The 14,177-nt window shown below is 51.7% G+C and overlaps 3 protein-coding genes across 4 annotated transcripts in view; 2 read left to right on the top strand and 1 right to left on the bottom strand.

Annotated features, from left to right (window-relative positions):
* IRGQ (immunity related GTPase Q) overlaps positions 1-1,995 on the top strand; it is a 19,509-nt gene extending 17,514 nt beyond the window's left edge. For both annotated transcript variants that reach the window (XM_006142021.3, XM_006142022.3), the window contains one exon: positions 1-1,995. This exon is cut by the window's left edge and continues 1,200 nt beyond it. In XM_006142021.3, the coding sequence (XP_006142083.1) occupies positions 1-94 (94 nt within the window). In that variant the 3' untranslated portion in view covers positions 95-1,995.
* Positions 1,996-8,626: 6,631 nt separating this feature from the next.
* PINLYP (phospholipase A2 inhibitor and LY6/PLAUR domain containing) lies at positions 8,627-12,198 on the bottom strand. Its single transcript, XM_006142019.2, has 5 exons — positions 12,059-12,198; positions 10,388-10,504; positions 9,422-9,574; positions 9,052-9,195; positions 8,627-8,858 (listed from the first exon to the last, which is right to left on the bottom strand). The coding sequence occupies exons 1-5, from the start codon at positions 12,126-12,128 to the stop codon at positions 8,704-8,706; spliced, it is 639 nt and encodes a 212-aa protein (XP_006142081.1). The 5' UTR covers positions 12,129-12,198; the 3' UTR covers positions 8,627-8,703.
* A 1,113-nt stretch (positions 12,199-13,311) lies between these two features.
* Positions 13,312-14,177, top strand: part of XRCC1 (X-ray repair cross complementing 1) — a 39,218-nt gene continuing 38,352 nt past the window's right edge. The window contains exons 1-2 of the mRNA XM_006142018.3: positions 13,312-13,444; positions 13,829-13,921. Of these exons, the coding sequence (XP_006142080.1) occupies positions 13,394-13,444; positions 13,829-13,921 (144 nt within the window). The 5' untranslated portion in view covers positions 13,312-13,393. The remainder of the gene's footprint in view (positions 13,445-13,828; positions 13,922-14,177) is intronic.

Here is a 14,177-nt window from a genome sequence, read left to right as displayed (position 1 = left end):
CTACTGGGCGGCCCATGGGTGCCTGCTACAGGCGCTCGATGAGATGCAGGCTGATCCGGAGGCGGTGCTGGCACCTGCCAAACCCGCTCAGTGAAGGGCAGTATGGGCGCCAGCGCTTCCAGGGTGTTGTGTCGCCCCTGGGATGGAGGACCCCAAGTCCCAGTTAAAGGGGGGAGGGGTGAGCTGCTAATCAGAATCATGGACGTTTGGAGGGGGTGTAGGCTCTGACTTTTGGCTCGGATTTGTGACTTCCCCTTGGTTCAGCTCAGAGGAATGAAGTCTGGGGTTCAGGATTCCTGGTTTCTGTGGGGACCAGGGTGATGACATTCACACTCTCCAGGCTCTAAGAGAGTTGGAGGCCTTGACTCCTAGACGGGAATATCTCTTGACCTCCTAGGGAGTGGGAACTGGAGTTATGGGAGAGCTAGTCCTCTGGGGGAGAGCGGGTAGAAGGCCTGTTTCCTAACTGGGGTGGGGGGTGTCTGTATCCACAGTTGGTACCTGGACTCCAGTGTTCCAAGGACCTGAGTGCTCCAGGGACTGGACTATGGGATTTCAGGCCCTCAGGAACCGGCAGAGGTTCCCTGAGGGTAGGGGCTCCATACAGCCTCCCAGGTCACCATGGGACTTTGGATCTTCATTGGTGTGCCACCAGGGTCCCAGAAGGGGAAGACAAAGTGCAGAGAGGGCAGGCTGGAGGCCCAGCACCCACAGCCGGACCCTGTGTGGTCTGGCCCCAGTCTGTCCTCATTTCCTGCCCTTCCGACGCTTCCCCCAAAGTGGCTCTGCCTCGGGACACCGTGCTTGCCCTCCTCTCCTGGGACACTTTCACAGCTTACCATGACTGGCTCCTTGTCAATCAGTTCTCGGCTCAAATATCCCCTCAGAGACGCCTTCCCTGATCTCTCTAACTGAAGTAGCTCACATCCCCATACTCATCTCTGCTGGGTGATTTTCTTTGTCACAGGAAGAATTATCTTATTTATTTGCCTGTTTGCTGGCCATTGATCCGTTGCCTGTCTTGTTCTCTCTGTGCCTCCAGCACCTAGAACAGTGCCTGACACACAGTAGGTGCTTAGTAAATAATTTTAATTGATTTGTGGCAGAAGTAGGGCCGGAAATAGATGGTCGGCCTCTTGGCCACAGACAGAAAGAGGAGCAAGAGGGGGAGAAACAAACGATTATTAGAGAGAGCACCCTGTCCAAAGTCAGAGAACCTACGAAGAAGCACAGCCTTGCCACTGTCACTCTGTGACTTGGACCAGTGCCTTATTTTCTCATCTGTGAAATTAGAGGGCTGGACAAGAACCATAAATACTTCTGAGCTCTGATTTCCCTTGACAGCTGAGGGCAAGGGTAACTGATCTGCAGGGACCCCACATCCAACTTGGACTTCTGCCACTGGCACAATTTGTCCCTTCAAAGTTGAGGTGGCCAACATGGGAGAAAGTCCTCACAGCTCTTTCAGCCTTAGGGGAATGGTCTTCATCCTTACCTGCAATATCTGATACACCACTTTGCCCCTCAGTGAAGCATGCCAGTCACAGGATAGAGAGAGGGGGGCACAGCAGAACAGTGCTGGCCAGTGGGAACGATGCCAGCCGCATGTGTCATTTACTTTAAACATTTATTTATTGGGCTATCTCTGTAGTGCAGCAGTTAGCCCCATGCATAGGGAGCCATATCTCACATGGCTGGCTACTATTCAAATCCCAGCCCTGGCATGTGTTCACGTGTGTTGAGAATCCTGATAAGATGGAGAAAATGGGAAAAAAGATTGCAGTCTGAGCGCTTCCCACTGGAGTTTTGTCTGTCTGCCTTGTCTGTCTGCCTGGCTCTCTCATGTACTTGCCCTGTGGCAATAACACTTTATTCTTGGGTTACCTAGTAATGTGGTTAAGGAGGCTGGATCCCACATGGCCAACTGTGCAATTCAAAATCTGGACCAAATGGCTTGACAAACACACGGGAGTATGTGTGTGCGCATGCCCAAAATCTTGAGAGGAGAATGGAGAGGAGATTGTGGCATGGTCATCCCCCTAGAGGGCACTTTCTCACTTTCTCTCTGTCTCTAGTGAGCGCATATACCCTATGGCAAAAAAAAAAAAAAAAAGTCTTATTTCTTCCGTGAGTGAGACATAGCACCCCAACAGGGTACTGATGCCAGTCCAACCCCAGTCCTGGATCATGCCTGACATATTTAAGAAGGGTCCTGGACTTGAACTGGGGACCTTTCCATGTGAGATTGCCATGCAGTGTATTGCATTTGACTATAGAGCCACCGTCCAGCCTCCACATCACATACATAATTCTTTAAAATAATTAATTTTATTTAACTCTATTTATTTATTTTTTATTTGGTCAGAGGGACAGAGTGGGAGGAGGGGTGAAAGTGAGAAAGTAAGCCACCAGGTCTGGGATCTGGCCATATGGGAGTACAGTGCCCTTAACCACCATGCCACCTGCTGGCCCTGCATAATTTTTAATTTTCTAGTAGCCATCCATATTAAAAATAAAAGGATTAAATAATTTTTAAAAAGGAAATGGGCAAAACTAATTTTAATGTGTTTTATTTAATTCAATATGTGCAAAATATTATAATTTCTACAAGCCATCAATATAAAAAAGTATTGAGATAGTTTACATTCCATCATTCTAAGTTTTCAACTGATGTGTATTTTAAGTTTTTTTTTTTTTTTTAGGTTTTCACTATAGGGCGCGTGCGCTTGCCAGACAGGGACAGAGAGACAGAAAGCAAGGAAAGCGAGAAATCACCCCCCAGGGGGCTGGTCACAGCGCAATCCCTTCTCCTCCATTCTCCTCTCGGGATGTCGTGCATGCACGCACACGCGCCCGGCGTGAGTTTTAAGCCACCGGGTACAGGACACAAACCGCGGTTGACTACGTGGGAGTCCAGTGACAAAGCCATTATGCTAACTGCTGGTTCCCAGTTTTTGTTTTTCTTTTTGTTTTTAGAAGAATTATTTATATTGGTATGGGGCATGTGCACTCCCAAGTGAGAGAGAGAAAAAAAGTGAGAAAGTAAGCCCACCAGGTCTGGGACTTGAACTGTGGTCAGCTATGTGGGAGTCCAGCACCTCAACCACCACGCCACCTACTGGCCCTATTTAATGGTGTGTATTGTGCACTTATAGCACATCACAGTATAGATGACCAATTTTCATTGGAAATGCTTAACTCGTATTTAAATATCATAAAAGTCATCGTTGAAGGAGATTCACATGCCCAAGTTGTCCCAGTTGCAGTCAGTAGTTTGCAATAACTGAGATGAGTACCAAATTTTAAGTTAATGAAAAGTAAGTCAGATTTAACATTCCATTTCTCGGTCACGCTAGCCACATGTGGTTATTGGCGACAGCACTGGAGATGGAGTATCACAAGGAATTCCATAGCACAGCTCCAGGGTCACGTGGTCCTACTACTGGCGATAGGGGTGACCATGGGCCAGTCACTCAGCAAATGGCCTCTGCCTCCCAAGGTTACCATGAGACTTCAGAGTACATATGTACAGGCATGTGCACACATGTATCAACGTACTGCAGCCCTTCCTGAGAAGCCTGGCAGGAGCCCAAACATGAGTCCCGTCACCTCTGCCCACATACTTTCAGCCCTGGTCGTCACCATGATGTCTCTAATCTGGGCATGTCTGTGTCACCACCATGCCTTTGCTCACCATGTGCCCTCCTTTTTGGCCACTTTGGTCCTGTCTGCCACCTTAGCTATGCTTCGCTGCTCCGAGCTCCCTCTACCCTCATACCAGAGGTCATATCTGAGGAAGCTAGACAGTTCTGGTTTTGTGTCCGTTGAGTGCTGGTTGTGTTTATGTAGTTGTTTATTGGCACCCCCAGGGGTCATGACTACTTGTGGGAGTGGTTGCCTTTTAAATCGTGACTGTAGATGAAATTAAATTTTAGGCTTTGTGAAGGCATAAGGTCGCTTGGGAGGCATCTGTCCGGGAGCACTCAAGCAGAAAAGACTAATAAGACTCCCTCGTGGATGATCACTGGCTGCCATGGGGTGTGTCTGTGTGGCACCTTGGGCCTGGAAAACCCTTGAAGATGGGAATTCAAGGAAACGTATAGTCTTGATGTTGCCATCGCCACAAGAACAGGTGCAAAAACTTGGGTGAGGCAAGCTCGTCCCCATAGCTGACTTGTGTCCGTTTCTGGATAACCATGGAGGAACTCGGTCCACCGTGCACTATGGTGGGGAAACACGCAGGACGAGTCGAGAGCGTGGTCGGCTGCGGTGCTTTTCGGAGGAATGAATAAAAACGAATCGAAATTCCACCGTGTGTCTGTTCTTTGGGGGTTGAAGGGGCTAAAAGAGATGCTTTTGCTATGAGCGTGTGTACTTCCAAATAGAATTAGAGAGAGAGGGAGAGAGGTGAGAAATCGTCCCCTAGATGATGGCCATGCCACAGTCCCTTCTCGATTCTTCTCTTGGGAGTTTCGGGCATGCATGCACATGTACCAGGCATGTCTTCCAAGCTGGGAAAACATGGGTTTGGAACTCGAACTGTGCAGTCAGCCGTGTGGGATCCAGCGCCTTCCCCACCACCATGCCACCAGGTGGGATCTCAACTGAGATGGAAGCCCAGACTCCTGGGTCAGAGGGAATAGGGGGTTGAGGGGCGTACTCCCAGGTCCTGACAGAGGAGGGATGGTGGGAAATATGTCAAGGAAAGATGGACTAGGATCAAGAGACTTTAGTGTATCTGAGCTTTACCGCCTTGGGAGAGGGGAAGGTAGACTTTGGCCTTGGGTGTTGGAGATGGTAAAGCAGCTTGGCCCTGGAACCAGCTTGACCCATTAATGCCCCCAATTTGTCTAGCCTCTGTAGTCCTGCCATGGGATTGTCCCTCTCATCCTGATTCCAGGCTTGGCCATGTAATTTGCTTTGGCTGCTAGTACCACAGCAAACATGCAAGCAGATGCTTACAGATGGTATGAGTAAGGCGGTGGATCCCACATGGCTGACTGTGCGATTGGAGTCCCAGACCTGGTGGCTTAAAAAACATGGTGTGTGGGGACCAGCAGTTAGTGTAATGGCTATGTCACTGGACTCCCATGTAGTTGACCATGGTTCGCGTCCTAGACTTGGTGGCTTAAAATTCACCCTGGGCACGTGTCCGTGTGTGCCCAAGATCCCGAGAGGAGAATGGAGGAGAAGTGATTGCGGCATGGCCATGCCCCTTGGGGGATGATTTCTCGCTTTCTGTCTCTGTCTCTCTGTCTGGCAAGTGCACGTGCTCTATAGCAAAAACCTCTTTAAAAAAAACAAAAACAAACATGGTGTGTGAGGGCCAACAGATGGCATGATTGTTGAGGCTCCAGAATTCTCACATGAGTGACTATGGTTCAAGTCCTGGACCTGGTGGCTTGCCTTCTCACTCCCACTGTCCCCCGCCCCCCCCAAAAAGAAACACTCATGTGAAAAAAAATAATGAAATCATTCTTTAAAAAAAAAAAAAAAAACATGGGGTATGTGTGTGCACATGCCCAAACTCCCAAGATGAGAATGGAGGAGAAGGGATTGTGGTATGGCCAACCCCCTGGGGATGATTTCTCACTTTCTGTGTGTCTCTCTGGGGAGTGCCTGTGCCCTTTGGCCAAAACTCTTTTTTAGGTTTTTGTCATAGGATGGGTGTACCGTAAGAGAGAGAGGGAAAGTGAGAGGTCATCTTCCAGGATGGGTACTGCATCCCCTTCTCCATTCTCCTCTTGGGATTTTGGGCATACACAGACAGATGCCCTAGTTGCCAGGTCTAGGATTTGAACTGTAACCAACCATGTGAAAGTCTAGTACTTTAACCACTATGCCATCTGCTGGCCCCTGGTAGAAGTCTTTTATTTATTTATTTATTTATTTTGGAGAGGTTTTTGCTATAGGGTGCATGTGCTCACCAGAAAGACAGAGACAGAAAGCGAGAAATCACCCCCCCAGGGTGGATGGCCACACTGTAATCCCTTCTCCTCCATTCTCTCAGGATCTTAGGCACGCACGCACACGTGCCCAGTGTGAGTTTAAGCCACCAGGTCCGGGACTGGAACGGGTTGGCTACATGGGAGTCCAGCGACATAGCCATTACGTTAACTGTTGGTCCCCCTGGCAGAAGTCTTTAACAAATGAAAGCGCTCATGAGGCCAGCCAGGTAGGGTGGTGGTTAAGGTGGCTGGATCCCATATGACCTACCATGTGGGCTGAGTTCCAGACCTGGCAGTTTGAAAATCACACTGAGCACATGCACATGAGTATCTAAAAGCCTACAAGGAGAATTAGGGGAGAAGGGATTGCGATGTGGCTATTCCCTCCGGGGGGAAGATTTCTGCTTTGCCTCTCTCCGGTGAGCACATATGCCTTATAGTGGGAGGAAAAATTTAAAAATGCTTATTATGCATTAAGACGTCTCTTGCTGTCCTTGGGACCTCTGCCACCACTGTCACATCAAGAAGCCTGAGCTAACCTGCTGGGTGATAGAGACACAGCCTAGGCAGCTGAAACCAGCAGAACTGCCCAGCTGATCCCAGGCCAAGTTGCTGACGCAAGGAGTGATGAGCTAGATAACAGGTGATTGTTGTAAACCACTAAACTTGATACCTACTTGTTCCCTTTCTCTGTGATGGGTCTTTTTTCTCACTTCAACATGACCCACTGATTAAAATCTTAATCTCTGCCACTTTTTTAGCCAGGTGACTCCCAGCGTGCCATCCCTGCGCTGAGCCTCAGATTCATCTCCTGAAAACAGGAATGAAAACAACAGTGCCTGTCACAGACAGTGTGGCCACCAAATGGGATGCATCCTCTAAGAGGCTGTGGTGGTTCTTGCTGTTTAGGAAATGCGTCCAGCTGTCTGTCTTCTGTTCACGGGGCAGGATTGCACTTCCTGGCCACCTGTGGTTGAGTGAGGCCACGTGACTAGTTCCAGCCAGTATTTTGTAATTACGAAGTCAGTTCTAGGTCGTAGCATTTAACTGCCTGTGTGAGACTTTACTGAACCCTTTCCTAAGGCATGAACATCCACCATGGCTGAGTTGGTGGCTTCTCTGACTGCGATGAGTAGAACGCCCGGTGGGTGGTGCCACACATACAGGGTGAAGGTAAATCAACCTTTTCTGAATGCCTTATTCAGGAAAGTCCACTCCTTTCCCTTCTGGAGGGGGCATATACTTCCCTGCTCCACCGACGCTGAGTTTGGCTATGTAACTTACCCAGCGGGATGTTCGCAGACCTAACCTCAGTAAAGGCCTTCAACGAACTTGGCTTTTGGGGCCCTGGATCTGCCACGAGAACATTCACCGAGCAGCCATCCATCCCAGGTTGTGGAAACCTATGGAGGAGACTTGAATCCTCCCAAGCTGGAGCCGGCCCAGCCACACCGCGAACGCCTAGAAGAACGCTTATTTTTTCAAGTCCTGGTTTGGGGATGGTTTGTGACATAGCATTTTCGTGGCATTAGTTGACTAATCCAAGCTTGTTGTTTTAAACCACTGAGATCAGGGTCGTGTTTGTTACTGCAGTCTGTCCCTATTGATGCCCGTGTTTAACACCTGCCGACTAAGGGCCACGCAGCAAGTGGCAGCTATTATGGTGATTACTATTTACTCAGACTTACTGTCTCCAACATCTCCCAACGTTGTCTTAAAAATGCTAGGCTCGGCACAAAGTGCTAGTAAGCTTCCTGTCACTTGACCCTTACAGTTCTTTTTTTTTTGAAAGGTTTTCCTTTAAGTTGCGTGTATTTGCCAAAGAGAGACAAAGAGACAGAAAGCAAGAAATCTCCCGCCACACACACCCTCCCAAAGCAATGGGCACACTGCAATCCCTTCTTCATTCTCCTCTCAGTATTTTGGGCATGTACGCACACGCACCTGGTGTGAGTTTCAACCCGCCAGGTCTGGGACTTGAATCATGGTCAACCATGTGGGAGTCCAGTGCGTTAGCCACTATGCCACCTGCTGGTCCCAACTCTTACAATTCTGTGAGGTTATGGCTATTGATATCCACATTCTGGGACCAGCAGATGGTGCAGTGGTCGTGTTGCTGGACCCCTACGTAGTCGGCTGCAGTTCGAGTCCCAGGGCCAGTGGCTTAAAACTCATATCTGGCGCGGGTGCGTATGTGTCAAATCCTAAGAGGAGAATGGAGAAGGGATTGCCATGTGGCCATTCTCCCTGAAGAGGGTGATTTCTCATTTTCTGTGTCTGTCCTGCAAGCGCACATGCCCTATAACAAAACAAAACAAAACAAATATCCGTAGTTTGTGGACATGAAAACGGAGGCAAAGAGAGGGAGGAATTATTCAGGATTCATAGACTCTAGTCTGACAGACTTGGGTTCAAGTCAGGGCTCTGACCCTCTCTAGCTGTCTGGCCCAAGGCAAGTGACACTGCAGTCCGTGCCTCCGTTTGTTCATCTCTAAAGTGGGGATAATAATAGCTTCTTAGAGTCGTGATCATGCCGTGAGGTGTAGCAATGGAAAACGCTTAGCAAGGCTTAATCCCTCATGAAAGGCAGGGCTGTCCCTTTGTCCTAGGAAAGAGGATTGAAACCCCTGCCCTCTGCCTCTCACCTCACACCACGCGGACTCAGACTCATTCGGTTAACTGGTTTAATGTATAAGGCACATCGGGAGCCGCAGACTGAGGACACACGGGGATCTCAAGCCACATCTTCAGTTCTTCACTCGGCCCTGCCCGGGGGCTGGGGAGCTGGAAGGCAGTCTACTCGGCGAAGGAAGTAGAGATAGGAGGCTGAGGGCACCTCGGCCCCAGCGCTGGTGTGGCAGGCACTTGCCGTAGCACAGCCCCGGGTGGCAAATTTGGTGTTGAAGATACCTGGGAGGGGGATTTCACACTGGAGTCAGGGGCCCCAGCTCCTTCTTCCTCGTGACTCAGGGGTCACCAGATTCCAGACCTCTACCCCCTCCCCGCCCAGTTCTCTGGAGTCCTCTCTCCTGGAAACGGAGGTATGGACCTCTAATTCTGGGGCTGCCCCCCCGCCTCCCCCAGAGACCCAGGTGTCCCTCACCAGCTTGCACGTTGCCAGCAAAGTAGATGCAGTGGGTCTCCTGGCCAACGCAGCGGGCTGCCTGGGTCCCTGGGCATGTCTCCTGGAAGGGCGCGATGCAGGCCGGGCACAACAAGCCATTCTCCGTGCGGTTGTTCAGGGGAGCTGGGGATGAGGACGAAGCGCAGGGTGGATAGGGACGTTTAAGCCCTTCCCCGAACCTCCCACCCACCCCGGGAATGCCAGCGTTGTTAAATGGACACTGCATTTTACAGGTAAGGAAGCTGAGGCTCAGAGCCAGCCAGGTGCGTGCCCAATGTTCCAGCGTGGGTCAGCGGCAGCCAGAGCACACACCACGTGACTCTTATGGTGGGGCTGAGCTGGCACTTACGGGACACGGAGACACGGTTACAGCCGTCACTCTGGCAGCAGTGCGTGTTGGTTACCATGTAGTCCTTGGGACCCATGGTGGTAGATACAAAACCGGAGTGGCAGTCGCGGAACTTCATGCAGTTCTTGTAGGTATTCACAGACTGGTGGCCCTCTGCGGGTGGGCGACAGGAGAGGAGGGCTGGGGCCATGCTGGCAGACCACACACGGGCTTCTGAGCCTTTCCAAGCCTCCCTTCCAAAGTCTTCCATCCCACTTTCCTGCCACACCCCCTCTTGTCTGGATGGTGTCTTCTTGTACCCCAAGATGTCCTTCATCTGTCACCGCCTTTGTGCCCTCCTAGGGACCGGCACCTCTTCTCCTGAGATGGATAGTCTCTTCCTACTTTGCAGGAAGCCCGCCTCCACTCCCTACGGTGGCCTCTCCCATTCCTCCCCATCACCCCCACCCTTTCTTGAGTCTTGGATGGTCTCCTTCAAGTCATGCTCTTCCTCTCTCCATTTTCCTCCTGGCCTCTCCTGTCCCATCTCTGCCTGTCCCCGGTGATTTGCTCCTTATCTTCCCTCTTCTGTCTGGGTGGTCCCTTTCCTGGGGGAGATACAACCCCAATGTCACTCTTCCTCCTCCGGTCAGGAATGTTCTCTTCTCTGATCACAACCCCCACCCCAGAATAGTCTTTTCCTTCTGTCTCCCCTTTTCCCACTTCATCTTCACCTGCTAGGTTCTTTCCCTCTGACTGTTTTTCTGTCTCCCATGTCCTTTCCTCACCCTGCCCCCCACCCCATCTTCCTCCCTACCGGACCGTCCCATTTTTCAGAACCCCTGTCAACAGAGCTTCCTGGGGACCACTCAGCCCTCTTCCCTCTGATTTTCTTCCTACACTCCAGCTATTTCGAAAACTGGGATCCTCCCTCCTCCGTGTGGTGGTATCTTCTGCCCCCCACGGTCTGACGCTGCACCCCCATACTTGTGCTGGACTCCCCCACCAGGACCACGCAGGCGTCCTTGCCAGCCTCGCACGTCTTCATTCTCCCACTGCAGCTGGGCCCGGGGCCCTTACACACTTCGCAGCTCAGTGGGCACCCTGCGGAGCAGAGAGTGGGCTGTGGTTTTCCGACTCTGGGGTCCAGAGGGAGATGAGGGCAAGGGAGGTGGCAGCTCACTGGTTTTTCCTGAGCGAGGCATTGACCACGGTTCAGGGAACTGTCCAGAGTCTGAAAGGGAAGCGGCCCTGGTGCCAGCAAAGCTGCTTCCAGGGGCGGGAAGCGACTCCACCACGAAGCCTGTTTACCTAATTACAAGGCTGGGGACCTTGGACGCCAGGGTCCTTAGAGCTCGGGGGCAGGGAACAGTCGTGGCAAAGGTTTCCAAGGACTTTGGTGAAACTTCAAGTCCAGCTGGTTTTTGGGTGTGGGACTTTTATCCTCACAGGTCAGGGAGGGAGACTGAGGACCAGGAGGGCCGAGGGCATGAACTCCTTGGTCTTGTCAGAGAAGAGAACTAGGGGCCCAGACACAGAGTACTGGGGAAATTGAAGCTTGGTCAGACTCCTGTGTCTAAAGGAGGAGGGATGGGGGTCTGACCTCAGAGTACAGCGATAAAGACAATCTCTCTTCTTCTTAAAAAACATATTTTTTAATTTTGAAAAGATTCCTCAGGGCCATTGGGTGGCATGTTGGTTAAGACAGCTGGACTCCACAGGGCCAACTCCAGGTTTGAATCCCTGACCCAGCAGATTGAAAAACACAGTAGGGGCCGGCAAATGACGTGGTGGTTAAAGGTGCTGGATTCCCACATGGGCAACTACGGTTTGAGTCCTGAGCCTGGTGGCTTGCTTTCTCACTTTCTTTCTCTCTCTCTTTCGTCAAATTAAAATAAAAAAAAAAGTATAAATAAATCAAGTTAAATAAAATAATCCTTAAAAAAAAAAGGGAAACAAAAACACAGTAGATGGTGTAATGGTTATGTCACTGGACTACCAGGTAGGTGACTATGGTTCGAGTCCTGGTGACCTAAAACTCATGCTGGATGCATGTGTGTGCGTGCCCCAAATCCTAGGAGAATGGAAGAGAAGGGATTGCAGCATGGCCATCCCCCCTGGGGGATTTGTAGCTTTCTGTCTCTCTGTCTCTCCCTGTTTCTCCAGTGAGTATATGTGCCCTATGGCAAAAATGTCCCTTAAAACAAAAAAATCTCCCTTATAACAAAACCATGCCGGGAGTGTGTTTGTGTGTGCATGCTGTGTGTGTGTATGCTCATGTGCCCCAAATCCCAAGAGAATAGAGGAGGCGGGATTGCAGCATGGCCATTCTACCTGGCAGGGTGGTTTCTCACTTTCTTCCTCTCTCTGTCTCTTTCCAACAAGCACATGGTAATTAAAAAAAAAAAAAATTCCCCCCGTCCTAGTCATGCTGTTTGATCTCCTAGGTCTTCTTTTGGGACCCTGCCTGTTGGGACAGAGGGTTTAGAGCCATCAAGCCCCTTCTCTCTGGATCCAATATCATGGCCCTTGCCTCTGCCTCCTCCCTGAGGGGAATTCCCAGGGGACGCCGTCCTTTCCCCCTCGAGAACCTTGCTGTATGCTCTCTCATAGTCCTCTCTTCGGAGACCCCGGGAAGGAGTCCTCCTTGTAACTTACCAAGACCTAGGAGGGCACAGAGCAGCGTGAAGGCTAGCAGGACAGTCCCCGGGCTCGTGGAGGGCCTCATGGTGTCTGAACCTGTGGCCCGGGTTCCCAGCCCTTATAGGAAGCTCAGGAGGGGCGGGTCCAGACCCACCTTCACCCTGGGGTGAGAAATAGCTGAGGTCAGAACCCAGGCCAGTCCTTGGCAATCCCAGGTTGGGGAGGTGGAATCAGAATCCCAAGGAACCTGGGTGTCTTTTGGCCAACCTTCTCCACGGGGACCCCAGGGAGTCTGAACTTCCAGCCCCCTCCCCCAGCGAATCCAGGAGGTCCCTTCTGGTTTTCCACCTTCTCACAGCTCAATTTTTTTTTTTCATTAACATTTGTTTTTCTTGAAGCCCAAGGTGGGAGTTGGATCACTTGATTCTCTGAGGGCATAGAGGGAGGCAGCAACTGCAAGGACTGAGATCCCCTCTTCTCTCTTCCCAAGGAGGTGGCCAGCGTAGGTGGGGCCCGACCTGGGAGTGCCCAGCATGTCCAGGCTCGTCTTGTGGGGGCCAGCAACGTGTCTCCTTCCTTTCTCCTTCGCATTCTTGGCTCATACTCTGTTTGGGCTGTCTCCAGCACCGAACCTGCCTAGGGCTGCACTGCTGAGTCTCGAGGGGACCGAACAGAAGGGTGTCTGTCAGCGATCGGGGCGGGCGTGGTAAGACGCTGATGTCCGCGGGTCATATATTGGAAAACTGAGGCATCTGTGGAAGCACTGTAGTCTGAGTGTGTGTGCGCGCGGTCTGGGCACATGCTTGTGTTTTATTTAGGACCTTGGCTCAGTCTTTCTTGGTTTCCGACATGAGGCTAAGAGAAACTTGAGGGTTTTTTCGAGTGTGCGTAGCCGGGGGAGGTGGATAAGAGTGTAGCTGCAGGAGCCAGCGGAGGAGACCTTATTACGGTAGGATCCAGGCTCCTAGCGAAAATCCATTCAGATTGACGGGTCTCTGGTTTTCCAGACTTCAGCTTGGGCGGTGACCGCGTCGTCCAATGAGAATAGCAAATTTCTTCTCAGCACCAATCCCGGAGGCCGCTCCTGTTGCTAGGCTCCAGAACTACAGCGACAACGTTGGCAGGAGGCGGGGCTAGAGGGAAGCTCGTTGCTAGGGAACACAGCGTCTCTTTCGGGACCACTGAGCTTGCGCAGTGTTGACGCGAGCGCCCGCGCGCCGCGGTTTGAAAGGCCCGAGCCTCGCGCGCTTGCGCACTTAAGCCCGCAGCGGGAGCACCCCCCCCTGCTCTCGCCCCTCAAACCCAGACCGTTCTTCATCCTTCGGGCCAGGCAAAGCCCACGACGTTGACATGCCGGAGATCCGCCTCCGCCACGTCGTGTCCTGTAGCAGCCAGGACTCGGTGAGGGGCCGACGTGGGGGAGGTTGGAAGAAGTAAGGGAATTCATGAGGAGGGTTCTGTAAGAACTTTTGGGGTGTAAAAGGGAACTTCGCGGAAATCTAGGAGTGACCATGGGGGGGATTCGTAAGCGGCTAGGAGTGAATTCCGGGAGACATGTGGAATTCGAGAACTTCCGGGCGTCTCTGGAACTTCCGGAGAGAAAAGAATAGGGTTGCTGCCGTGGAGAGCCTACAGATGACCCTCCAGGCCAGAGTGTGGGGATTAACGCGAGAGCTTCCATCTGGGAGCTCCCAAGGGCCCCGGGGGACTCAGGAGTAAGCCGAGCGCTGCGGGTGTAGCCCTGGTCTCTGTGCCCTAACTCTCCTTTCCCCCGCTTGTCCCCAGACCCACTGTGCAGAAAACCTTCTCAAGGCGGACACTTACCGAAAATGGCGGGCAGCCAAGGCAGGCGAGAAGACCATCTCTGTGGTCCTCCAGGTGACGCTGTCCTCCCCCTGCCTCCTGCTTTCTAGGAGCCTGGAGCCCCAGGGTGCAGATTCTGGTTCTCCCTCGGGGGACCGCCAATCGCTTTTCCTTCTGGGTCTCTGCTCCCTTATCTGGAAAGTGGTCAGTGTCATCCGTGTGCCTTTCAACAGAGAAAGGAGACCCCATGGCTAAGCCCAGAGATGATCGCAGGGATCAGTCTGTGGCCTGGGTAGCTTGCTTTTACTTATTGGGCCTCGGTTTCCTCAGC

The sequence above is a fragment of the Tupaia chinensis genome, unplaced genomic scaffold (assembly GCF_000334495.1).
Source record: "Tupaia chinensis unplaced genomic scaffold, TupChi_1.0 Scaffold000067_1, whole genome shotgun sequence".
Lineage (NCBI taxonomy): Eukaryota > Metazoa > Chordata > Mammalia > Scandentia > Tupaiidae > Tupaia > Tupaia belangeri.
The sequence above is the reverse complement of the archived record's forward strand: the minus strand, read 5'-3'. Positions and strand labels throughout refer to the sequence as shown.

Coding starts and splice junctions, on each gene's coding strand:
- PINLYP (XM_006142019.2), bottom strand. CDS start 12,128: ATGAGGCCCTCCACGAGCCCGGGGACTGTCCTGCTAGCCTTCACGCTG. Junction 9,575..10,387: donor GGTGGGGGAGTCCAGCACAA/GTATGGGGGTGC, acceptor GCCCACCCGCAG/AGGGCCACCAGTCTGTGAAT. Junction 9,196..9,421: donor TAACCGTGTCTCCGTGTCCC/GTAAGTGCCAGC, acceptor CCTCATCCCCAG/CTCCCCTGAACAACCGCACG.